Raw genomic sequence first — 26,596 nt, 5'->3', positions numbered from 1 at the left:
TTTTCTCTGTCCAGTACTGGGGATAAAAGAATCGGGTTTAATACTAACTAAAGTAGCTCTGGTGAAGAAACAGGTGAGACACTTTCTAAATCAGCAGGTCGAGCAGGAACAGATGATGCAGCTGCTGAAGGAGAAAAGCATGATCGTCGCTCACCAGCCACACTTCCTCAGTAAAGAGTGTCAGGACAAAAAGCTGTTTCCTCTTCAGTAGCTGATTATGTTTCACTGCTTAGGACCAAACTGATGGAAAAACTTTCAGAAAGAGATGAAGACAAATCAACACGGATGTGAACATATTCAAATTCAAGCTAAAGCTTGGCACATCGTCTTTAATGGAACTTTATCTAAAATCTGATTATCACCCAAAATGTGTCTTTGTTCTTTGAATTCTAAGATATAATAAAATCTATTTAAATGTTCAGTTTATCTTCAACAACAGGAACTTCATTAAGATCTTTATTATTCAATGAAAAACTCAAAAAACACAATTTTATATATAAAATAACTTGTATTTATTTGAAAAATATATTTAGATTCATATCATGGTAGACATAGCTCGATGTGTTTAATAAGGATAAAGTAACTAGCTTTACATTGATTTTGTTGTTGTTGTTTTTTACAGATCGTATGTGCTGCTTTTGGCTTTCATACAAAACCTTCAAGGTTAACCACCAAAAGGATCTGACAAGTTTAAAATATATATTCTTAAAAAGCAGGTTTGGTCACCAGGTGTTAGGGTTACCCCTGAAGTAAATACAAATAGAAAATGTAGTCTGACACCAGGGGGCGTTCTGTCTGTACTCTGGTTTCAATCACTGTCTAAAGCAGGGGTGGGCAATCTCAGTCCACGAGGGCCGGTGTCCCTGCAGGTTTTAGATCTCACCCTGGGTCAACACACCTGAATCACATGATTAGTTCGTTACCAGGCCTCTGGAGAACTTCAGGACATGTTGAGGAGCTAATTTAGCCATTTAAATCAGCTGTGTTGGTTCGAGGACACATCTAAAACCTGCAGGGACACTGGCCCTCGTGGACTGAGATTGCCCACCCCTGGTCTAAAGGCATGCGTGTACCTGTTTGGCTGCTCACATCACTCTATGTAAAACACATGTGATACAAACATGTGCAAACTGCTCGTGGAAATCTGCCTATACAGCAGCCACAGGTCAAACATCTCCGGTTTGGGGAAACGAGGAGATTTTATTCCACAGTTAACACAGAGACACTGTGGAACCGGCAAGCCAGAACCCAAATCCAGGATACACCGGCTCGGTGAATGTGGTGGTGAAGGTGTGGAGGTGGAACAGTGAGTCAGAGGTTACTTTGTAGAAGGACAGAGTGCCTGCAGGCCAGTCCAAGTATACTGCTACTCTGTTAAAGATGAAGGAGAAGGGGACTGAGGAGAGCACAGTTCTTCTCCTGTCGTGCCAGACAGAGTAACCATCAACAGGAGAGCAGAAGATACTCCACGACTGGTTATTCCATCCAAACCAGCATTCGGCACCCTTTCCTCTCCTTCGGATTCCTTTGTAACTCACTGCTACATAACCCCCTCCTCTCCACTCGACCTCCCAGTAACAGCGACCAGTTAGACCATTTGTGCACAGCAGCTGACAGCAGTCAAACCTCTCTGGATGATCACGGTATGGTTGCTTCCACCTCAGCCCTTTCATCACCGTGTTGTAATACACCACGACATTCCTGTTCACCGTGTTTGTGTCCAGTGTGAGCTCACAGAAATCTGATAGAGAAAAAACACAGCAGTAGTTTATTATCTGTCACTTGGTAGCTTCACCTGCTGCTTTATGCAGAGACTGTTCACCAGGTAAAACCTGACCGGCGAATCCGTTTGGATCTTCAGTCAAACTGACAGTTACCTGAAGACACACCAGCTTTTGATTTAAAAGGCACAGTCGATGAATTGTTTTCCCCTTTTTTCCCAAAAACTTTATTGAGCATCAGTATACAGACAGTGCATACAGTATGGAACATAATTAACATATCCAGGGGGTGCAACATAAAAAGTTACATTCATTCAAATAATTTGTAATTAGTGCAAATAGTAATTGTTTTTATAGCCTTTTTATTAAGTGATCCACCGATCAATTTTTATGTAAGATTATCATTATAGTAGTGTTTAAAATGAGGCTTTTGGTTACTGTATTTGCATTTGTGGAAATAAAATTTAGCTAAGATAACTAACAAATTTATTATAAAGTTCTTCTTTTTTTGCCTTCGAAACACACATGGGTTTCCATTACAACCCAGTGTAAGTGCTTGTTGTCATAGCGATGTGTCTGCGCGTCCCGTGACGTAATTATTTTGCGACACGAACGCTACAACAAAGGTAGACGTCAAAGCTCAGGCTGTGGCTTTCGTCAGACTCGTTGATCACAGCATTGTTTTTGGGGCCATTTCCCTTGTTGTCAGGTTTCAGATATTGTGGTTTTATTTCCGTGAACGAGACGCTCTCATGAGTCATTGAGTGACATTATTGACCAGCCAATCAGTGGCACAGAGTCTAATGATTTCACATTTTAGTACCTGCTCGGCTCGTTTGGAACCCCGCCGACCAAAAGTACTGAGTCGTAGGTACTAATGGAAAAGATGCAATAAAATCAGTACAATACATTACACTATAATACATTAAATCAATGTATAAAGATATGGTTTTCAGTCTGTACAGGGATGAGAACAGCATTAAGCTACAAGAGGTGTTTTCTGTGTACGTCTAATATGATTTGAACAGTTATCACTGGTATAAAACATTACATACACTCAGGAAGAAGCTGCACAACTACATGACTGAGCTATGAATATGTGTAGAGTATTACTTTTCCCACTCCTTTTCGAGCACCTGATGTACTAGAAGACAATATTTTCCTTCCTTTATATATGCTCTATCTTGTATATATGTACGCATGTGCTTGAAATAAATGATCAATGAAAGCTCCGTTTATTTTAGGAGTTTGTCAAAAAACAACAAACAAAAGGTTCCAGCTCAGCCGCTGGAGTTATGAAGGTGAAGCAGAGCTCACGCAGGTACAGCCTCCTGTGCCACCATTCACCTGACAATGAATGTTTAATTTAATTTAAGGTAAACTTCAAGTTTTATTGAAATTGAATTTGTGGTTTTGTTTTGTTGGACACCTACAGACTTGGATTAATTTGGTTGTAGAGCAGACTTCAAGTGAAACCTGGAGCAGCAGCTCATCTGTATGTTTGCCACTTCACACTCAGCTGTGAACCACTCCAGTTTGAGCTGGGGGCCACCACCTGACCGTGCAGTTAACAGAAAATTATGAACAGCATCGGTGTCAATGGACAGAATCCCAGTGAAAATGAGTCCGACTCATTTCCAGTGATGCACACCAAGCTCGGGTGTGTAGCACAGGGACTGAATGGCTCCTAAACACAGAGGACAGAGATTTGGTCCAGCGTTCTACAAAAAGGATTAAAATCGTTCCTCCTAAATCCAAAGTGTTACTACTGGATTCAATTCAATTTTTTATACAGCACCAAATCACAACAGCAGTCGCCTCAAGGCGCTTTATATTGTACAGTAGAGCCTACGATAATAGATACAGAGTAAAACCCAACAGTCATATGACCCCCTATGAGCAAGCACTTTGATGACAGTGGGGAGGAAAAACTCCCTTTTAACAGGAAGAAACCTCCGACAGAACCAGGCTCGGGGAGGGGCGGGGCCATCTGCTGTGATTGGTTGGGGTGAGAGAAGGAAGACAGGATAAAGACATGCTGTGGAAGAGAGACAGAGATTAATAACAGATATGATTCAATGCAGAGAGGTCTGTTAACACATAGTGAGTGAAGAAGAAACACCCAGTGCATCATGGGAATCCCCGGCAGCCTACATCTATTGCAGCATAACTAAGGGAGGATTCAGGGTCACCTGGTCCAGCCCTAACTATATGCTTTACCAAAAAGGAAAGTTTGAAGCCTAATCTTGAAAGTAGAGATAGTGTCTGTCTCCTGAATCCAAACTGGAAGCTGGTTCCACAGAAGAGGGGCCTGAAAACTGAAGGCTCTGCCTCCCATTCTACTTTTAAATACTCTAGGAACAACAAGTAGGCCTGCAGAGCGAGAGCGAAGTGCTCTAATAGGGTGATATGGTACTACAAGGTCATTAAGATAAGATGGGGCCTGATTAGGAGGTAGAAAGTGGTGTCTGGACTCCTCTGCTTAGGCTGCTGACCGCTGCAATCACACCGCAGAAGAAGAAGAAGAAGATGGATGGAGGAACTGACAGTTTTTTTTTCCAGTATGATCAAAGTGAACAAACACTCACACTTCTTCAGTCTGGGTTTCAGTCTCTGCTTTCCACAATGTTCCAGCCTGGATGAAGAAACAAAATCATTAAAAACACTCAGAAAACTCATCATGAAGCTAAAAAAAATATATTGCTACTGTTTCCACTCCCACAGGCAACACTTGGGGACATGCAGTCTTTTTCTTAATGTCAAATAACAGCTTTAGCACGTCAGCACTCAGGAGAGGCTGTCGAGCACTCTTCCCTTTTCTGGAAATGATGGAGTGGGGAATGCAAATGTTGAGCAGGTGCAGGCTGAGAAGCACTTACAGATTAGCCTCTATGAGAATGTCTGAGTGCAATACGTTTAACCAGCTGCTTTGCCATCACTCCTCCTCCTCCTGCCTCCCCTTTACCTCATCCACCTGCTGGCCTCCACCACTTGCTAATGTTACTGAATCTGTGGAAGCTCCGCGATTGCCACCGCACGAAGTAACGACTAACGAGCCTATCTAAATCCCAGTAACGATTAACGCGTTTCTGATTTTTTAGTGCTCGTTACCACAATAATAACGTAGTTACTGTAACGCGTTACTTAATAATGCATTAGTCTCAATACTGGTGATGAAGTATGAAAAAGCAGTTACTAACTAATTTAGTAGAAAACACTTTTACCACTGACTACAGGGAGTGCAGAATTATTAGGCAACATCCTTTCCTTTGGCAAAATGGGTCAAAAGAAGGACTTGACAGGCTCAGAAAAGTCAAAAATAGTGAGATATCTTGCAGAGGGATGCAGCAGTCTCAAAATTGCAAAGCTTCTGAAGCGTGATCATCGAACAATCAAGCGTTTCATTCAAAATAGTCAACAGGGTCGCAAGAAGCGTGTGGAAAAACCAAGGCGCAAAATAACTGCCCATGAACTGAGAAAAGTCAAGCGTGCAGCTGCCAAGATGCCACTTGCCACCAGTTTGGCCATATTTCAGAGCTGCAACATCACTGGAGTGCCCAAAAGCACAAGGTGTGCAATACTCAGAGACATGGCCAAGGTAAGAAAGGCTGAAAGACGACCACCACTGAACAAGACACACAAGCTGAAACGTCAAGACTGGGCCAAGAAATATCTCAGGACTGGTTTTTCTAAGGTTTTATGGACTGATGAAATGAGAGTGAGTCTTGATGGGCCAGATGGATGGGCCCGTGGCTGGATTGGTAAAGGGCAGAGAGCTCCAGTCCCACTCAGACGCCAGCAAGGTGGAGGTGGAGTACTGGTTTGGGCTGGTATCATCAAAGATGAGCTTGTGGGGCCTTTTCGGGTTGAGGATGGAGTCAAGCTCAACTCCCAGTCCTACTGCCAGTTTCTGGAAGACACCTTCTTCAAGCAGTGGTACAGGAAGAAGTCTGCATCCTTCAAGAAAAACATGATTTTCATGCAGGACAATGCTCCATCACACGCGTCCAAGTACTCCACAGCGTGGCTGGCAAGAAAGGGTATAAAAGAAGAAAAACTAATGACATGGCCTCCTTGTTCACCTGATCTGAACCCCATTGAGAACCTGTGGTCCATCATCAAATGTGAGATTTACAAGGAGGGAAAACAGTACACCTCTCTGAACAGTGTCTGGGAGGCTGTGGTTGCTGCTGCACGCAATGTTGATGGTGAACAGATCAAAACACTGACAGGATCCATGGATGGCAGGCTTTTGAGTGTCCTTGCAAAGAAAGGTGGCTATATTGGTCGCTGATTTGTTTTTGTTTTGTTTTTGAATGTCAGAAATGTATATTTGTGAATGTGGAGATGTTATATTGGTTTCACTGGTAAAAATAAATAATTGAAATGGGTATATATTTGTTTTTTGTTAAGTTGCCTAATAATTATGCACAGTAATAGTCACCTGCACACACAGATATCCCCCTAAAATAGCTAAAACTAAAAACAAACTAAAAACTACTTCCACAAACATTCAGCTTTGATATTAATGAGTTTTTTGGGTTCATTGAGAACATGGTTGTTGTTCAATAATAAAATTATTCCTCAAAAATACAACTTGCCTAATAATTCTGCACTCCCTGTATAGCGCACAGTTTTGGCTCCACCTCTTTTTATGCCACATTCTCTGGTGATTAAACCTCACTAAATTTTTTAGGCTAAGGCTGATCACAGAGGTAGTTTGGGCATGGCTCCTTTCAGTTCCTACATGACTGAATACCAGAGCACAAACCAAGGTCCACAAAGACGTGGCCTGCACAGAGTCTTGACCTCAACCTGAAAGAACATCTTTGGGAGTAATTAGAGCAGAGACTATGAGCCAACACTAGTGTCTGACTTAACAAATGCACTTCTAGAGAAATGGTCAAAAATCCCCACAAACACACTTGTGGGAAGCCTTTCCAACAGAATTGAAGCTGTTATGTGTGTGTGTGAAGGTAGACGAGTGAATACTCTGGGTAATGTAGCGCATCTGATTTTGGCAAATCTTTGTGTAAAATACTCCTTTGTGTTGACCAATCTATTTATAGATGAAGCAAACTGGGGGTTCAACGCTCATTTTCATCTATATTATAGCTGGTTATCTGTCTAGCACGAACGAATGTCATCTGTGGGTCACACCTGAGAGTGTCCAGTCGGCAGCTTGGCTCCTCCAGTACAGCAGACAAAAGCTTAATTCCTGAATCTCCTGGATGATTGTAGCTCAGGTCTAGCTCTCTCAAGTGTGAGGGGTGGGACCTCAGAGTAGAGGACAAGGAAGTGCAGCCTTCCTCTGTGATTAGACAGCCTGACAACCTAGAGACAAACACAAGGAATTATGTGTAATTCACTTACACACTGGCACATAACAACTGGAAAACAACACAAATATACAATTCAATTCAATTTTATTTATAAAGCACCAAATCACAACAACAGTCGCCTCAAGGCGCTTTATGCTGTAAGGTAGACCCTACAATAACAGATACAGAGAAAAACCCAACAATCATATGACCCCCTATGAGCAAGCACTTTGGCAACAGTGGGAAGGAAAAACTCCCTTTTAACAGGAAGAAACCTCCGACAGAACCAGGCTCAGGGAGGGGCGGGGCCATCTGCTGTGATTGGTTAGGGTGAGAGAAGGAAGACAGAGATTAATAACAGGTATGATTCAGTGCAGACAGGTCTATTAACACATAATGAGTGAAGAAGAAACACCCAGTGCATCATGGGAATCACCTGGCAGCCTACGTCTATTGCAGCATAACAAGTTCCTGCCCCAAGTGGAGGAGTTCAAGTATCTCGGGGTCTTGTTCGCGAGTGATGGGAGAAGGGAGCCGGAGATCGACAGACGGATTGGGGCTGCAGCTGCAGTGATGCGGACGCTGCACCGGTCCGTCGTGGTGAAGAGGGAGCTGAGTGTAAAAGCGAAGCTCTCAATTTACCGGTCGGGAAATCGCTTTTCTACTCTCCAAAGCAATGACTGTGTTCCTACAGTCACTGGTCAGCACTATAATGAATGCAAATGTATACGGGTCTGAGGCCCCACCTCTCAGTTACAGAGTTACAGAGAAACCTAAAAGGTTGAGTGATTTTCTCTAAAGATAATGCATCGGTGGGCAAGAGACGAAAACAGGGCGTTGTTGGAATGCTACTACGCAAGTAACCCTGGCGGAAGGGGCTACATGTATAGGATGAGGGACCTATGGATTCTTCAATACCCAACATCCACAATGACGGCGAAACAACTAGTAGCTCAGTGTTCCAACATTCGAAAGAAGGGACTGCTATCACAGCTAGAGATTGACGAGGTACAACACAAATGCTACGGCAAGGAGGAGTCAGGACGCCAGGTCAGGGGGGAGATATCATCACCCCCACCCGAGATTGGGTACATAGCCCCAAGTGCGATAGGAGAAGGATCGTTGAGTGCGAGAGGAACTGACCTGAAAAATAGGATAATGGCCAAGCTTGAAACCTGGATACCCCGTAGCCGGTTACCAAGACTACGTGAAGTACCCTCAGAAGGTCTGCTAGATGATGTTAATGCAGCACTACGGGCAATACCTACAACCACGATTACCGACACTAACAAGCTGATCTACAATACGGCAGCAGTGATCAGTGAGATGCTTGGCTACAAGTTGAACAGCCACAAGGGGCAGTACCCTCCATGGAGAAGGAGGCTAGAGGGCAAGATCAAAGTAGCACGGAGGGAGGTTAGCCAACTAACAGAGTTGCAGAAAGGTGCGACAAATAAGGTGCCTAAGAAATACAGCAAGCTGTCCATACCTGAGGCCTTGGAAACTGCCAAGCAAAGACTCACAGCCTTGGCCAGCCGCTTGAGGAGGTACACCAGAGAGATAGAAGGCAGGAGAATAAACCAGCTGTTCTCCACAGAACCAGCAAAGGTGTACTCTCAGTGGCAAGGGAACAATAATAAGAGAACAGCACCACCAAGGCTGGAGACGGAGCAATACTGGAAGAGCATATGGGAGAAGGACGCAACCCATAACGGCAATGCTCAGTGGCTAGTGGATCTGAGGGCAGACCATAACGACCTCCCTGAACAGGGTCCAGTAACCATCACAGTGGCAGATATCCAAGAAAGGGTCTCCAGTATGAAGAGTTGGACAGCACCAGGGCCAGACATGGTTCACGCCTACTGGCTGAAGAAGCTGACTGCACTCCACGAGCGTCTGGCAGCACAAATGAACCAGCTGCTAGTTAACTAGAGACACCCGGAATTGTCACGGTTTGCGGGGCAAGCCGTGTGGATTTGTAGTAAGGACCAAAAGGGCGGCAGTTCTGGTGCAGGTGAGTGTTTTATTTATAATAGTGGGTCAATACAAACAGCAAGGGTGGCAAAACATGAAACTAGAAACCTAAACTGGGTAAACTAATAAGACAAACCAGAAACGAAGATGCAGGGAGGTCCGGAGAAATACATACGGAGAGATGCAGGGAGACCGAGGGGAAACAACACAGACAAACCAGCCACTACTAAGACAGAAAACACAACTTAAATACACTCAGAAAACACAGGGAGATTACACACAGGTGGGAAACACAGCCGGGAGTGATTAACATGACGAGACTAGGGAGGCAAACTGAAAATACTCACATAAGACGCAGACCTACACAATAAAACAGGAACTTGCACATGAAAGGACACAAACTAAGAAACGCGGACTAGATACAGGAACACACGGGCAGAACAGAGTAAACACTAACCAGAGGAAGAACAGAACCAAACTCACGAAGAGAAAACACAAAATGCTGGGTCGAAAGGACCCAGGATCATGACAGGAATGGCTAACCGAAGGTCGAACGGTCCTGATCCCCAAGGACCCCTAGAAGGGACCGGTCCCATCCAACTACCGACCAATAACTACAGTACTACATGGAAGCTCCTGTCAGGCATCATATCGGCTAAGATGAACAGGCACATGGGTCAATACATGAGTGGGGCACAGAAAGGGATTGGCAAGAATACCAGAGGCGCAAAACACCAGCTACTGGTAGACAGAACAGTCAGCCAAGACTGCAAGACCAGACTGACCAACCTGTGCACTGCCTGGATTGATTATAAGAAGGCCTATGACTCAATGCCCCACAGCTGGATACTGGAATACTTAGAATTGTACAAGATCAACAGGACCCTAAGAGCCTTCATCAGAAACTCAATGGGGATGTGGCGTACAACACTAGAGGCCAACTCCAAGCCCATAGCACAAGTCACCATCAAGTGCGGGATCTACCAAGGAGATGCTCTGTCCCCACTGCTGTTCTGCATAGGCCTGAACCCCCTCAGTGAGATCATTAACAAGACTGGCTACGGATACCGACTACGGAACGGAGCAGTTGTCAGCCACCTCCTGTACATGGATGACATCAAGCTGTATGCCAAGAGTGAACGAGACATCGATTCACTGATCCACACTACCAGGCTATACAGCAATGACATTGGAATGTCGTTCGGACTGGAGAAGTGTAGTCAAAGTCAGAACTGAGGGGATTGAACTACCAGAAGGCAACATTGCAGACAAAATGGTGGTGGCTAACCAACCGGACGTAGTGGTGGTAGACAAACAGAAGAAGACGGCCGTAGTGATCGATGTAGCGGTTCCGAATGACAGCAATATCAGGAAGAAGGAACACGAGAAGCTGGAGAAATACCAAAGGCTCAGAGAAAAGCTCGAGAGGATGTGGAGGGTGAAGGTAACGGTGGTCCCCGTGGTAATCGGAGCACTAGGTGCGGTGACTCCCAAGCTAGGCGAGTGGCTCCAGCAGATCCCGGGAACAACATCGGAGATCTCTGTCCATAAGCGCGCAGTCCTGGGAACAGCTAAGATACTGCGCAGGACCCTCAAGCTCCCAGGCCTCTGGTAGAGGACCCGAGCTTGAAGGATAAACCGCCCGCAGGGGCGTGCTGGGTGTTTTATATACATATATATATATATATATATATATATATATATATATATATATATATATATATATAAGATAAGAGATAAGATAAGATAAGATAAGATAGAACTTTATTAATCCCTCGGGTGGGTTCCTCTGGGAAATTCGACTTCCAAAAAAAGCACAGCAACGACCAAAGTTACAGTTACAGAACTGTTATATATATATACACACACACACACACACACACATATATATAAATACAGAGACAAATATAAATAAAATATACAAATGGGATAAATAGAATAAATAGGAATAAAAAATAAAAATACAAGTGAATTGCACATTTCAAGTATGTGTATATATAAAAACACCCAGCACGCCCCTGCGGGCGGTTTATCCTTCAAGCTCGGGTCCTCTACCAGAGGCCTGGGAGCTTGAGGGTCCTGCGCAGTATCTTAGCTGTTCCCAGGACTGCGCTCTTCTGGACAGAGATCTCCGATGTTTTTCCCGGGATCTGCTGGAGCCACTCGCCTAGCTTGGGAGTCACCGCACCTAGTGCTCCGATTACCACGGGGACCACCGTTACCTTCACCCTCCACATCCTCTCGAGCTCTTCTCTGAGCCCTTGGTATTTCTCCAGCTTCTCGTGTTCCTTCTTCCTGATATTGCTGTCATTCGGAACCGCTACATCGATCACTACGGCCGTCTTCTTCTGTTTGTCTACCACCACTATGTCCGGTTGGTTAGCCACCACCATTTTGTCCGTCTGTATCTGGAAGTCCCACAGGATCTTAGCTCGGTCATTCTCCACCACCCTTGGGGGCATCTCCCATTTTGACCTCGGGACTTCTAGGTTATACTCGGCACAGATGTTCCTGTACACTATGCCGGCCACTTGGTTATGGCGTTCCATGTATGCCTTGCCTGCTAGCATCTTGCACCCTGCTGTTATGTGCTGGATTGTCTCTGGGGCATCTTTACACAGCCTGCACCTGGGGTCTTGCCTGGTGTGATAGACCCCAGCCTCTATGGATCTTGTACTCAGAGCTTGTTCTTGTGCTGCCATGATTAGTGCCTCTGTGCTGTCTTTCAGTCCAGCTTTGTCCAGCCACTGGTAGGATTTCTGGATATCAGCCACCTCCTCTATCTGCCGGTGGTACATACCGTGCAGGGGCCTGTCCTTCCATGATGGTTCCTCGTCTCCCTCCTGTTTCTTGGGTTTCTGCTGCCTGAGGTATTCACTGAGCACTCGGTCAGTTGGGGCCATCTTCCCAATGTATTCTTGGATGTTCGTTGTCTCATCCTGGACTGTGGTGCTGACACTCACCAGTCCCCGGCCCCCTTCCTTCCGCTTAGCGTACAGCCTCAGGGTGCTGGACTTGGGGTGAAACCCTCCATGCATGGTAAGGAGCTTTCTTGTCTTTATGTCAGTGGCTTCTATCTCCTCCTTTGGCCAGCTTATTACCCCAGCAGGGTACCTGATCACGGGCAGGGCGTATGTGTTGATGGCCCGAATCTTGTTCTTACCATTCAGCTGACTCCTCAGGACTTGCCTGACCCTCTGCAGGTACTTGGTGGTTGCAGCCTTTCTAGCGGCCTCTTCATGGTTCCCATTTGCCTGCGGGATCCCCAGGTACTTGTAACTGTCCTCTATGTCTGCAATGTTGCCTTCTGGTAGTTCAATCCCCTCAGTTCTGACTACCTTCCCTCTCTTTGTTACCATCCGACTACACTTCTCCAGTCCGAACGACATTCCAATGTCATTGCTGTATAGCCTGGTAGTGTGGATCAGTGAATCGATGTCTCGTTCACTCTTGGCATACAGCTTGATGTCATCCATGTACAGGAGGTGGCTGACAACTGCTCCGTTCCGTAGTCGGTATCCGTAGCCAGTCTTGTTAATGATCTCACTGAGGGGGTTCAGGCCTATGCAGAACAGCAGTGGGGACAGAGCATCTCCTTGGTAGATCCCGCACTTGATGGTAACTTGTGCTATGGGCTTGGAGTTGGCCTCTAGTGTTGTACGCCACATCCCCATTGAGTTCCTGATGAAGGCTCTTAGGGTCCCATTGATCTTGTACAATTCTAGGCATTCCAGTATCCAGCTGTGGGGCATTGAGTCATAGGCCTTCTTGTAATCAATCCAGGCAGTGCACAGGTTGGTCAGTCTGGTCTTGCAGTCTCGGCTGATTGTTCTGTCTACCAGTAGCTGGTGTTTTGCACCTCTGGTATTCTTGCCAATTCCTTTCTGTGTCCCGCTCATGTATTGACCCATGTGCCTGTTCATCTTAGCCGATATGATGCCTGACAGGAGCTTCCATGTAGTACTGAGGCAGGTTATTGGTCGGTAGTTGGAGGGGACCGGTCCCTTCTTGGGGTCCTTGGGGATCAGGACCGTCCGGCCTTCAGTTAGCCATTCCGGGTGTCTTTCGTTAACTAGTAGCTGGTTCATTTGTGCTGCCAGACGCTCGTGGAGTGCAGTCAGCTTCTTCAGCCAGTAGGCGTGAACCATGTCGGGCCCTGGTGCTGTCCAACTCTTCATACTGGAGACCCTTTCTTGGATATCTGCCACTGTGATGGTTACTGGACCCTGTTCAGGGAGGTCGCTGTGGTCTGCCCTCAGATCCTCTAGCCACTGAGCATTGCCGTTATGGGTTGCATCCTTCTCCCATATGCTCTTCCAGTATTGCTCCGTCTCCAGCCTTGGTGGTGCTATTCTCTTATTGTTCCCTTGCCACTGAGAGTACACCTTTGCTGGTTCTGTGGAGAACAGCTGGTTTATTCTCCTGCCTTCTATCTCTCTGGTGTACCTCCTCAAGCGGCTGGCCAAGGCTGTGAGTCTTTGCTTGGCAGTTTCCAAGGCCTCAGGTATGGACAGCTTGCTGTATTTCTTAGGCACCTTATTTGTCGCACCTTTCTGCAACTCCGTTAGTTGGCTAACTTCCCTCCGTGCTACTTTGATCTTGCCCTCTAGCCTCCTTCTCCATGGAGGGTACTGCCCCTTGTGGCTGTTCAACTTGTAGCCAAGCATCTCACTGATCACTGCTGCCGTATTGTAGATCAGCTTGTTAGTGTCGGTAATCGTGGTTGTAGGTATTGCCCGTAGTGCTGCATTAACATCATCTAGCAGACCTTCTGAGGGTACTTCACGTAATCTTGGTAACCGGCTACGGGGGATCCAGGTTTCAAGCTTGGCCATGATCCTATTTTTCAGGTCAGTTCCTCTGGCACTCAACGATCCTTCTCCTATCGCACTTGGGGCTATGTACCCAATCTCGGGTGGGGGTGATGATATCTCCCCCCTGACCTGGCGTCCTGACTCCTCCTTGCCGTAGCATTTGTGTTGTACCTCGTCAATCTCTAGCTGTGAGAGCAGTCCCTTCTTTCGAATGTTGGAACACTGAGCTACTAGTTGTTTCGCCGTCATTGTGGATGTTGGGTATCGAAGAATCCATAGGTCCCTCATCCTATTCATGTAGCCCCTTCCGCTGGGGTTACTTGCGTAGTAGCATTCCAACAACGCCCTGTTTTCGTCCCTTGCCCACTGATGCCTTCTTGTTCCAGTAGCCCACTTTTCGTCAGGGTGCCCTGGTTCCTCAACACCTGACGCGGACCTTGTTGATCCGGGCGACGTCCGAGCCGGCATGCCTTCATATTTATCTGTCTCGCTCATGTCTGCGGTAGGCTTGCTTAGCATAGGGGGTCTAGCCTTAGGACCCTTACTGGATACAGACGCCCCAGGCAGGAATCGAACTTGCGATCCTCTGTTCCAAAGGCGTGTAGTCTAACCACTACGCTATCCAGCTACACATATATATATATATATATATATGTATATGTATATATATATATGTATATGTATATGTATGTATATATGTATGTATATATATGTATATATGTATGTGTATATATATATGTATGTATATATGTATGTATATATGTATGTATATATATATATGTATGTATATATATATGTATGTATATATGTATGTGTATATATATATATATGTATGTATATATGTATGTATATATGTATATATATATTTATGTATACATGTATGTATATATATATATGTATGTATATATATATGTATGTATATATATATATGTATGTATATGCATATATATATATATATATATATATATATATATATATATATATATATATATTTATATATATATATGTGTGTGTGTGTGTGTGTGTATATGTGTGTGTGTACTTTTTTTTTCACCCAATGACATGCATATCAGCGTCTAACTTTTATGTATGTTGTTTCTCTGGATTTTTGGTAAATATTCTTTCTCTTCCTGGAATTTCATCAGGGGATCAAATAATTATTTCCCCCACTGTATACAGTAAACAGCAATGGCTCAAAGATCGAACCCTGTGGCACTACTGTAATGCCAAGACCCCTTAGTGGTGGTATTTCTAACTTTATCGTGGCACACTAACAGTTCTCAGAGAAAAACACTGAATCAAGTTTTGTACATTGCAGATTAGAATTCAGATAACTTAACCACTGAGTGATTAACCGTATCAAAGGCCAGGTTCAGAACAGCAGTTTATCCCTGTTGAATTGTCCGCTGTTTATGGTCTCTGCAAGAATTGATCACTGTTACTACAAGCTTTGAATCAAGCTAATTAACATTTATATGGTTATCTGTTGAACCAAAGCTGAACTCTGACCTGAGAATCTCCAGTTTGCAGTGTGGATTCTCCAGTCCTGTGGCCAGCAAAGTCAGGCCTGAATCCTGCAGGTCATTGTTACTCATGTCGATCACTCTCAAAGTGGAGGGCTTGGAGCTGAGAACTGATGACAGTGTTTTACAGCTTCCCTCTGTCAGATTACAGCCACTCAGTCTGGAAGCAAAAAAACACTTTATAGGTCATAACCATCACCTTCGTTTTCGCTATCTTTAAGGACTAATCTGTATCAGTCAAAGCTTTCAAATTTTATTTTATTGTGTTCAGATTTCCCCCAACAGCAGTGATGAGTTTGTAGAAAATAGTTAGTCAATAAATAATAATATGCAGATCTTATCCTATGAAGTACACATGGAAACAAGTAATCCTCTTACATCAGTCAGCCAGTCTGAAGTTATTTAGGCCTACTGCTGTATTTTCAGTCTCTCATGAGCTGCTGACCAGCACACACATGCTTTGATGACTAAATTAAGTGATGAGACTGAACAGATATAAGTATATCTTACTAGAATAGAATAGAATAGAATAGAATAGAATTCAACTTTATGTCATTGCACATGTCACAAGTACAAGGCAACGAAATGCAGTTTGCGTTTATTCAGAAGTGCTTTTGCCATATTATAGATATATTACGATATATATATTAGCAATAATATAGATATGTAAGTATATTACAGGAATGGGTCTATTATAGGTATGAGGGTACAAAATATGGGTCTATTATGGGTAATTACCATATTGTACAGAATCATTGTCTATACAGCATTTACAGTAGTGCAGTTAAGATCAGTGAGATATGTGGATGATTTCTATAGAGGCTGTATAAAGTGATAATGGTAGTGAGTGGTGGTTCAGTCCATGTTATTATTGTGTGTATGAGGGTACAGTTGGCCAGTTATTTGTTTTTGTCCATTGTGTGTGTGTAGGTGGTTGTGGGTGTGTGTATGTAACTACATCAGATTGTTAACTTTGTGTTTTCACCTTGTCCTGTTTGTTGTCATTGTTCTGAACTCTGACCTGAGAATCTCCAGTTTGCAGTGTTGATTCTCCAGTCCTGCCGCCAGCAAGGTCACCCCGGAATCCTGCAGGTCATTGTTACTCATGTCGAGCTCTATCAAAGTGGAGGGCTTGGAGCTGAGAACTGATGATAGTACTTTACAGCTTTCCTCTGTCAGGTTGCAGCCACTCAGTCTGGATGCAATTTTAAAGAAAAAAAACACACAGACAAACACTAACACTGGTGTACAATGTAAAACTTTCAGATTGTGCTTCAATCAATGACATACTGTAGCTCCAACCATCCCTTTAACATTAACTAGTAATGACTTCATGAACTTCTTCATGGTGTTTATACACCTCTCATTAGTTATATTTTATATTTTGGGGGTCTTCTGTTTTCTCTTAATTATTGTAGGGTCTTTATCTTTCAATATAAAGTTACTTGAGGCAACTGCAGTTGCAATTAGGTGCTATATGAAATTGAATTGAACTTCAAATATGTGAAGTATTCTTTACTATTAGAATCAAAGACTGAGCTGACTACTGATGTCACTATAACTTTTAGGCAAATGAAATCAAATAACTTTATTACACTAAACAGTATTGCATTGATCACTCTTACTCCCACAAATACATTTGGGTAAATGCTAAGAATCAGAGATTATGCTGAATGGTCGAGAAACACATTATTACAGTTACATTATTAGATGGGTGGTAGTTTTGTGCACTTACATTATTGTGTTGGAAGCTTTGACCGCAGGCAATAGTCTTAGAAGAGCTTCCTCGGAAGCAGAGTATTTCTTCAGGTCAAAAACATTAAGATGTTCTTCTGATGACACTAAGATGAAGACCAGAGCTGACCACTGAGCTGGAGTCAGTTCATGGGTGCAGAGGCATCCTGAACTCAGATACTGTTGGATTTCCTCCACTAACGAACAATCATTTAGTTCATTCAGACAGTGAAACAAATTGATGTTTCTCTCTGCAGACACATTCTCACTGATTTTCTTCTTGATATATTGAACTGTGTTCTGAGTGGTCTCTGAACTACAGTCTGTTTTTCTCAGCACGTCCTGTAGTTTGTCCTGATTGGTCTGCAGTGAAAGACCCAGAAGGAAGCGAAGGAACAAGTCCAGGTGTCCATTTGGACTCTGCAAGGCCCTGTTAATGAAATTCCTGTGGATTTTCTTTGAAGCAGTTTTACTGAAAAATAGCCAAAGGTTTTTTAGTGATGGTTGTGGCAATGGCATCACATTTATGTTACTGTTGTTAAGCGACATCCTCACATAAAGAGCAGCCAGAAACTCCTGAACGCTCAAATGGACGAAGCTGAACATCTTGTCTTTCCCTTTCCTTCCTCGATCTTCTTTGAAGATCTCTGTGAACACTCCTGAGCACACCGAGGCTTCACTGAAATCAATGCCGCTCTCTCTCAGATCCTTCTCATAGAAGATCAGGTTGCCCTTTTCCAGCTGCTCAAAGGCCAGTTTTGCTAATGACTTAATGTATTGAATGCTCTTCTCTGGGCCATACTTTTCTTTTGTCCGATCAATCTGAAACACCAGGAACTCTGCGTACATCTCAGTCAGAGTCTTGGGCAGCTCTCCTCCCTCTCTGGTTTTCAACACATCCTCCAGAACTGTTGCAGTGATCCAGCAGAAGACTGGGATGTGGCACATGATGTGGAGGCTTCGTGATGTCTCGATATGGGAGATGAGTTTGTCAGCCTCCTCCTTACCTTTGAATCTCTTCCTGAAGTACTCCTCTTTCTGTGGGTCTGTGAACCCCCTGACCTCTGTTGTACTGCTGATAAACTCTCGAGGGATCTGATTGGCCGCTGCAGGCCGTGTGGTTACCCAGATGCGAGCAGAGCGTAGCAGTTTCCCATTGATGAGTTTCCTCAGCAGGACATCTGTTTTAGCTGCCTTTGTTACATCGACAGAGCGAATGTCTTCAGAATGAAGGTCGAGATGAAGGCGGCTCTCATCCAGCCCATCAAACACAAACAGAAGTTTGAATTTACTCTTGTCATAGTTGGTGATTCCTGATGACTGAACATCTGTAAAGATGTAATTAAGAGCCTCCTGTGGGATGCCTACAGTTTCTGGGATGCATTCATGAATGAGCTCTGCCAAACTGAACTTTTCTCCCTTCAGAGGATTCAGCTGACGGAAGGTGAAGGGGAAAATCAGATGCACATCTTGATTGGATCTTTGTTCAGCCCAGTCCAAAACAAACTTCTGGACAAGGAAAGTTTTTCCAATTCCTGCGATTCCATTGGTCATCACTGTTTTGATGGGTCTGTAGTCTCCTGAAGGATGTTTGAACATGTCTGTGGGTCTAATAGGTTTCTCTGGCTCTGCTGGCTTCCATACTTTCTCAATCTGCCGGACCTCATGCTGTGTGTTGATATGTACATCATACCCAGCTGTGATGTACAGCTCTGTGTAGATATCAACCAGACGCTGTTTATCTTCTGCCCAACCTTCTTGTGCGCACATAAACTTGTCCTGGAAGTTTGATTGAAGCATCTGTTGGTAAGATGCGATGGGGTGAGGCTCTGGTACTGGAACCATCACATCTGTGTCAAATATGAATGAAAAGAAAGAAAGTGTGAGGCTTTTGTGCGGAGATGCCTATCTCGATGACCATCTGGCAGGCCTTGCATTTAATCATCACCAACTGAAAGGACACAAAACAATGGGAGATGTACTTGCACTGAATCAAAGTTTTACAGAAATGACCCTTTTGCTCTTTGTTGGAAACTCCAGCACAGCAGAGCTGGAAGAGTTTGGGTCCTGAGCCTTACCCATCTCTGGAGGTATTTTGGTCTGGCACTATTCTAATTCTCACAGCAGGTCCAATTCCTTCCACACCAGATCTGCGATATTCTGTGGCCTTCAAAACAATCTGCAATGGGTTCAAGAGATCGAGCTCCTTCCCAGCTCACATTTAACCCAAACTCAGTGCCTGTCCGTGCATGAGATCGATCCACATCTATGCCGAACTTTGGGAATAAATAGTAAATGAAATAACTAAAACTTGCTTTGACGAATAAAAATGTCTGGACTCCTGGCTTTGATCAATATAAATTGTTTAGAAGCAGGGTGGCTGTGGCTTAGGCCATAGACCAGGTCATCTACTAAATGAAATGTCAGTGGGTTCAGTCCTGCAGTTTGCATGTCAATAAAACTTGTGTAAGACAGTGAACCCAAATTGTTCTCTGTGATTCCACTGGACAGTGAGTGTGTGCATCATAGTTAGAAAGTTCTTAAAATGCACAGAATATCAGTGTGTGTTTTTTTTAATTTGTGAAATTTGTCCTTTAAATGGGTGAATGTGGTTGTAATAAAGACCACCTCATCAGTGTTGGAGAGTAACGTAATACATGTACCGGCATTACGTATTTAAAATGACAAAATATGAGTAACTGTATTCTGTTACAGTTACCGTAAAAGGTGGTATTCAGAATACAGTTACTTTGTTGAAATAAATGGATTACACGGTCTTTTCCTGTTTCATATGTTAGGCTGTGCTCTCTCTATTTTTGGTAATTCCACGCCGGAGGAAACCCAAACAAAACACAGGAGGCTCTAATGCCTGTGTCTCAATCTCACCTCCAGCATAATGATGTGAAAATATATTCTAAAAAATTATTATACAAAAATGATTTAATATGAAGGCATCGCCCTAAAGCATGGAGCCTGATGGGCAGTGTAGTCCGTGCTGCAGGGAGGATGGACCCGTGATGTGTCTGTGAGCGAGGGAGGGAGAAAAAGGAAAAGTACGAGCTGTCACGGAGCAGAAATGGGAGCTGGAAGCATGTAAATATAATAATAACCACTGCAGCCAAACAGAGAGCCTGACGAGCCCAGCTGTGAGTAAGCTATTAAGACTCGACTGTACACTGTGTTCATGTTTTCCTCTGAAACAATAAGTCCCGTTGCAGCAGCCTTTCAACGCCTCTCTCTGTCTCTGCTAGCAAACTTGACCCAGACAACAAAGTAAAGCTAGTTTTCAGCTACGAGCCGACACGAACCCGACGTATCAGCCAGAGGTCCCTTTACTACAGTTCGGAGCCGCGGACCTGTTTTATATACGCGAGGAATAGTTTTCTACACGAGATCACAGCAAAAAGTGCAGCCTTACCTAATGTCCACCTGCTGTTACTCATTTATATTAAGATTTAAACATCTAGTTGGTGTTGGTGTGGAGAGTAACCTTCAGTAATAGTAATAAATCACACAGCAATAGGACATTCATGTAGTTGTAAAAAGCATGATAATATATTAAGTAATCCAAAGTATTCAGAATACGTTACTGTCATTGAGTAACGTAACGAAATACGTTACAAAATACATTTTGGGGCATGTAATCTGTAATCTGTAGTGGAATACATTTTAAAAGTAACCTTCCCAACACTGCACGTCGTGTGCTCAGTTAGAGACATCACAATGAAAATAATAATTAATATTATTTCAAACATATTACTGTATGTCTGGAAAGTAAATTATTACCATTATTCTCATTGGTCTGAGAAAAAGAATCCCGAGTCTGAGAGGAGGAAGATCCTCTTTTCTCTGATGTCTCCCCACCATCGCTGACATCCACTGACAGACAGAGATAATGAACGTGAAACTAGGTCAGACTGCAGAAACAACATGTTTGTCTCGTCCTGTGACTGACCTTCTGCTCCAGAGATGGCAGAGAAACTCTCCAGCAGATCATTCCTGTGGATCCTCTCTAAAACCTTCCTGGTCACTTCAACAGCTCCAGGAAGTCTGTATGTCTGCACCATCAGGTCTACGGTGTCCCACGTGCTTGTTGCCTGAAGTCGGCTCTTTTTGATGGTCGGGAAGTCTTCAAGGATCTCTTCCTGCTGCAGGAACCACTTGAATTTATTAAACTCTTCATCTCCCAAATCTTCCAGAGTGTTTAAGAGGTCCTCTGACGTCATCACTGCTCCCTGATGACAGAGAATATTGCCACTTATTTACCAGATGTATTTTAAGTTTCAGCTTTTCTGTCCAGCTTATAAACATTATAAAATATTAACATGTTAAGGGTCCTAGGCTAGACCCCCTTATGCTAACCAAGCCTACCGCAGACATGAGTGAGAGAGATAAATATGAACCCATACTGGCTCGGACGTCACCCGGATCAACAAGGTCCACGTCAGGTGTTGAGGAACCAGGACGCCCTGATGAGAAGTGGGCCCCTGGAAGAAGGCATCGGTGGGCAAGAGATTAACGTAGAGCGCTGTTGGAATGCTTCAACCCCAGTGGAAGGGGTTACATGAATAGAATGAGAGACTATGGACTCTTCCATAACCAACATCCACAGTGATGGTAAAACAACTAGTAGCTCAGTGTTCCAACATTTGGAAGATGGGACTGCTCTCATGGGTAGAGATTGACGACAGAGGTGGGACCAAGTCATTGTTTTGCAAGTCTCAAGTAAGTCTCAAGTCTTTATCCTCAAGTCTCAAGTCAAGTCTCAAGTAATGTCAGGCAAGTCCGAGTCAAGTCACAAGTCTTAAACTTTGAATTTCAAGTCCTTTCGAGTCTTTAAAAAACCCCGAAAAAAAGCATGTTGCAGTTATATGCTAAATGTAAATATTAGACCATGTAATTTTTAAATCTGTGTTTTTCTCAACACATGACAAAATAGTGAACTTAGAAAATATACACAAATTGTGAAATTGCACCTCTTTAAAATGCAGCTCAATTAAACCTAGCTCCAAGAATAATTTTCACCGACAGTTCTGAGATAAGCTGCATGTTATTCTTGGATGCGGTTGTAGGACCAGCTTTAAAATCGCATGACAAAAATATCATACACATTAAAAAAAAACTGTATCACCAACGTAGCCTGGACAACATTTGCTAGTTAGATGAAGTCAGCTATCTCATCTTAGCATATTTATATGCATATTTATAATCATACGGTTCTTGGAGTGAGTGCATACACTCATGAAGTTTAGTAACTTCAGGTCACTGCAACAAGCCCAGGTACAGTTTACCGCCGGATGGGTGCAGGACCTTGAAATGCACCGTGTAGAACGAAAGACCATCGTACGTATCATAAGTTTACCAGTCTCACAAATCGTCGTCATAAATACACATTCGTTAACCGTTTATTAATAGGACCTTTGAGCTCAACGGTAATTAATCAGTAGTGGAAATAATTTCTGGTAGCATCACAGAAATGTAGCAGTGACAATAATACTGTATGCTGTAATCGTACTGGACAATTAGTGATACAAAAAACCTGTTTTATCCTGTGAATAAAAGTATATGTTTTTGTCAATGTACCATAATAACAGAAGCGAAACGCAATATTGTGTCAGGACAATTCACTATTTATGCACAATAAATAAAGGAGCATAGCACGACAATTTCTGTTCAGCGCCAGACTTGCTTGTAACCTATATCACCAATTATGTTATGAAAATGACGTATTAACTACTAAAAAACACTGACCTTCGTGTAAATGCTTGGAGCAGACTAACCTGTGAGCTGGAGGGTTCTGGGACGTTATATTTGATCTTTGAATGGCTGAAATCCAGGCCATCCGTCGCCTCTTTGTTACTTCGGAAACATGGCTCGAACAATTTCTCTTCAACGACGTAATCCGATAACAACCGATCTCTTTACCCGTCGGCTTCCCGTGGCTGTCATGCGACCGGCTATTGCAGTTAATAATACAACAGCTTCTTGACATTTTTGTGTTTCTTTTTATCGCTGTATAACTGATTTTAATTGAAAGCCTGCGTGCGCTAGTACCTCTTGCCACGAGTTCCCAGAATCCTTTGCGGTTCTACCCGTGAATGACATCACATTTTCAATCTCTATATAATATGCATGTTAAGTTTTATATTTGGGGTGAAATATCAAGTCTTTTCAAGTAAACCGGTTCAAGTCCAATTCAAGTCCCAAGTCACTGGTGTAAAAGTCCAAGTCAAGTCACAAGTCTTAGAACATTTTTTCAAGTCAAGTCTAAAGTCATAAAATTAATGACTCGAGTCTGACTCGAGTCCAAGTCATGTGACTCGAGTCCACACCTCTGATTGACGAGGCACAACACACATGCTACACCAAGGGGGAGCCATGACGACAGGTCGGGGGGAGATATCATCACCCCGCCCGAGATTGGGTGCTAAGCCCCAAGTCCTCTTCTAGTGTTGCATCTCCAGCCTCGGAGGTGCTGTTCTCATATTGTTCCCCTGCAACTGAGAGTACACCTTGGCTGTTTCTGTGGAGAACAGCTGGTTTGTTCTCTTGCCCATCTTTACACTGTTTACATATATATTCTATACCAAACATATCTTTGTGAAAAAAAAGTTACATTGAGGTTGTTTCTGTTGTGGAGAAGCTTCAGCTCTTGTCTTTCTGGCTGCTGCTGTTTAAATCCTTTCAAAGATTGTAAGTGGGACTCGGTAACATTGCAGGAAATGATGCTTGACCCATAAAATACTGTTATGTATGTTCGTTTGACTGAATCCAGCTGCGTTCTGAATCACTCGTAAAGATTTGTCCATTTTTTCCCCAAAACATCCTGCCGCCTTTTTTGGAGTAAAGTCTCTGTATAATAGTTTGTAAAACTATAGTCTGTTGATCTGCTGTTCATCCTGCAGCTTATAAGTATGACTAAAGCAGAACAAAGAACTTCCCTCTTCTTGTTCTCACTATGCAACAATTCAGTATTGTGCAATAGTTCTGTCAAAACTTCAGATTTTCCCGATTAGCTGCATGTTGCCTCAAAGCCTGATTTATACTTCAAGAACCATATTTATGTAAAAATAAATATGTAAAAAATAAATGTAAAAACATTAAAAACGTAAAATTGAATGCGTGGCTATAATAAAGAGAGACTGAATCAATAAACAACCTTTTGCTTTTATTAAATGATGCTGATTATTTTGAAGCTACGAGCCTAATAAACTGTCCAGATGACCTGCCACACAGGGCGGTTTAATAATCAACAATCTTTAGCTTTGTGATCAGGAAGTAGAAGAATGTTTTTGAGACTTACATCGAAACAGGAGCTGAAGTCTCAGTCGAATCTCCTCAGTGTTTACTGACTGACGGCTGTTTAAAGAGAGAGGAAGTATGCTCGCACACACATTTCCTTTTATAACGAGAGACGAGTGAATGTGGTGTTGGGATTTATGTTTATCTGTAAGGCTAATATTACTCTGATATTGTTTGACTAAACAGAGAGGAGCCCCCCCCCCCTCTCTGCCTAACCAGACCATGTTTACCTTAAACATGGTCATAAATTTCTGGGCTTGGAGAAGCTGTCTATCTCTTTATGTAGGTCTGCCTGAGGGTAAGAGGTGGTTGCCATGGTGATGGGTGAGGCGGCTCCAAATAAGGAGATGCCCAGAAAGCTGCAGAAGAAAAAACCTGAGCCAACATCAGACCTGAGGCCACCCTAAAATGTTTAGACCAATCACCGTGGTGTCTTGTTTTTCACACATAAAAAAGTTTTTACCGCCTGGGCAGCATTTTGTCTCTGAGCCAGAGCGAGGAGGTCCAGGGCGTCATGTAAAACTAAACATTTTGATGATAAATTCTGAAAACTTATGTTTAAATCTTTAATTATTTACAAAACATTTGTCTGCTGAATTTCAGCGTCTGTCTTCCCCAACTCTGCCTTCTTTCCTTCCAAGGTGACAACAGTAGTTTACCAGAACATGAGGTCCCAGACAACGATGGGATCACCAGCCAGCTTCACTGAGTCCAGCGGCCTTGTTCGCTCCTGCCGACTTTAGCCGTACAGCTCTCAGTCTCCAGTTCAGCCTGAAAATGACGAGCTGGACAGTCTCTAGTCTGTGAGCCTCCAAAGGGAATCCAACAATCAGGCTTCCAACCAGTTTGTTGAGTCTGACTCTTCTTCTATTTCTGGTACAGCTGACGCCTTAACCTTTTCTGGCCTGATCAGTGCTGTGTCCTTTCCATTTCTATGTTCCTGGTTCAGTTTTTCAAGAAGGGTAGATGTTGGCAACCCTTGCTAGCAACATCCCTTTCAACGGTTGCAAGAGCCTGCTTTGCATTGCCAACAACAAGTCATACTCATGCCCTTTGTCACCGATTCTGTTCATAATTTTTATGGACAGTTGCATTTGTTGACATTAAGAAACGCTGACAGATGTTGACCACTGGGGTAAATCTTCTTTAGACTATGCACGATCAATTAGAAAAGTTTTGGTCCAATCTGAAGCAAAGCTCATTAGATTGTGAAAGTTTAAATTATTTGGTGGCCTTTTCTTTCCAACATAAACAGGCACAAGTCCTGTCTCATGTTTTAGAAAGCTGAGAGCACTGCTAAATGTCATTACAATGAGTCTCCATTTGGGGGCGCTCCAACATATCAAATGAGATACTGCTAGTGACGCTGGAGATTACTTCAGGATTAGTTAGTTGATGAAGAAGATCTACTCATCTTCCCACTTATCCCTAGCTGTCTTCACTCACTGCTGTATTTTTCTTGAGCTTGTTCAGTTTTAGGCTGTTAGGACTCGCTCATCTTGCAGTATTATTTTGAGTTGAAGCAACAATTTCAAACTGAAACAGGTTTTTATCCATAGCATGAAGTGAAATTTCATGTTTTAAGTTAAGGTGTTTGAATGTGAACTCTAAATATGAGAGTGAAGTAAAAGGAGCGATCAGATTTCATTTAACTCTCCTTCTTTGCACATTTATATTATTTTTGTGCAGAATTGCCTGGATTTGGTAGGTGTAGCTTACCACCCTCTCTGCTTTCAGCCCCAAGAAAAGTATTTAAAACATTTACCTTGTAAACCAGAACTATCCAAACTACAGGCACTGCTGGTGCGTCTGAGCTGCTCCGTCTCTACAAGCAAGAACCAAAAGGATTCCCGGATGGCACAGGCACAAGGAGGCAAGTGCAGAAAACTGCAGAGAAGCTTTGGCTCTACATAAAAGACTGATGCTGCCATCACGGTGTCACCTCTTTGTTTTTAAAGTTTCATTTTAATGCCTCACTTTCAAAATGTAACATTTGAGCTGGAAGTGTTTGTATTTCAATAAGAGGGTTGAGTCTTAAGATAGCTAGAATAAATAAACAGTACACTACACTTTAGCTTTTCATGCACCAAAACTTCATCACAGAGAACCAAATTATTTGCGTTCACAAATATTACCATGAACATAATTTTCTGTGTTGTTACACAGTTTACCAAACAGTCTATGGGGACTGACTTGGTGCCAGAGCC

The 26,596-nt window shown here is 43.2% G+C and overlaps 1 protein-coding gene across 1 annotated transcript; it reads right to left on the bottom strand.

The window, feature by feature from the left end:
- Positions 1–884: 884 nt before the first annotated feature.
- On the bottom strand, positions 885–24,436 carry LOC146708598 (NLR family CARD domain-containing protein 3-like). The gene is made up of 10 exons (XM_085460544.1): positions 24,391–24,436; positions 21,497–21,574; positions 21,043–21,322; positions 20,874–20,966; positions 17,089–18,937; positions 16,375–16,548; positions 15,340–15,513; positions 6,882–7,055; positions 4,310–4,356; positions 885–1,741 (listed from the first exon to the last, which is right to left on the bottom strand). Exons 3-10 carry the CDS (start codon positions 21,311–21,313, stop codon positions 1,212–1,214), a joined length of 3,312 nt encoding a protein of 1,103 aa, XP_085316670.1. The 5' UTR covers positions 21,314–21,322; positions 21,497–21,574; positions 24,391–24,436; the 3' UTR covers positions 885–1,211.
- Positions 24,437–26,596: the final 2,160 nt, after the last annotated feature.

Source organism: Copadichromis virginalis, linkage group LG6 (assembly GCF_057382275.1).
Source record: "Copadichromis virginalis isolate Kocher_CV1m ecotype Utaka linkage group LG6, C_Virginalis_male_GT1.1, whole genome shotgun sequence".
NCBI classification, from domain to species: Eukaryota; Metazoa; Chordata; class Actinopteri; order Cichliformes; family Cichlidae; genus Copadichromis; species Copadichromis virginalis.
This window is presented reverse-complemented; position numbering and strand designations above follow the sequence as displayed.

Excerpts from the sequence above, each read along its gene's own strand:
- LOC146708598 (XM_085460544.1), bottom strand. The coding sequence starts at position 21,313 with ATGACGTCAGAGGACCTCTTAAACACTCTGGAAGATTTGGGAGATGAA. Across the intron at positions 20,967-21,042 it reads TGCCATCTCTGGAGCAGAAG|TGGATGTCAGCGATGGTGGG; the intron begins GTCAGTCACAGG and ends TCTGTCTGTCAG. Across the intron at positions 7,056-15,339 it reads TGCAAACTGGAGATTCTCAG|GTTGTCAGGCTGTCTAATCA; the intron begins GTCAGAGTTCAG and ends GTTTGTCTCTAG.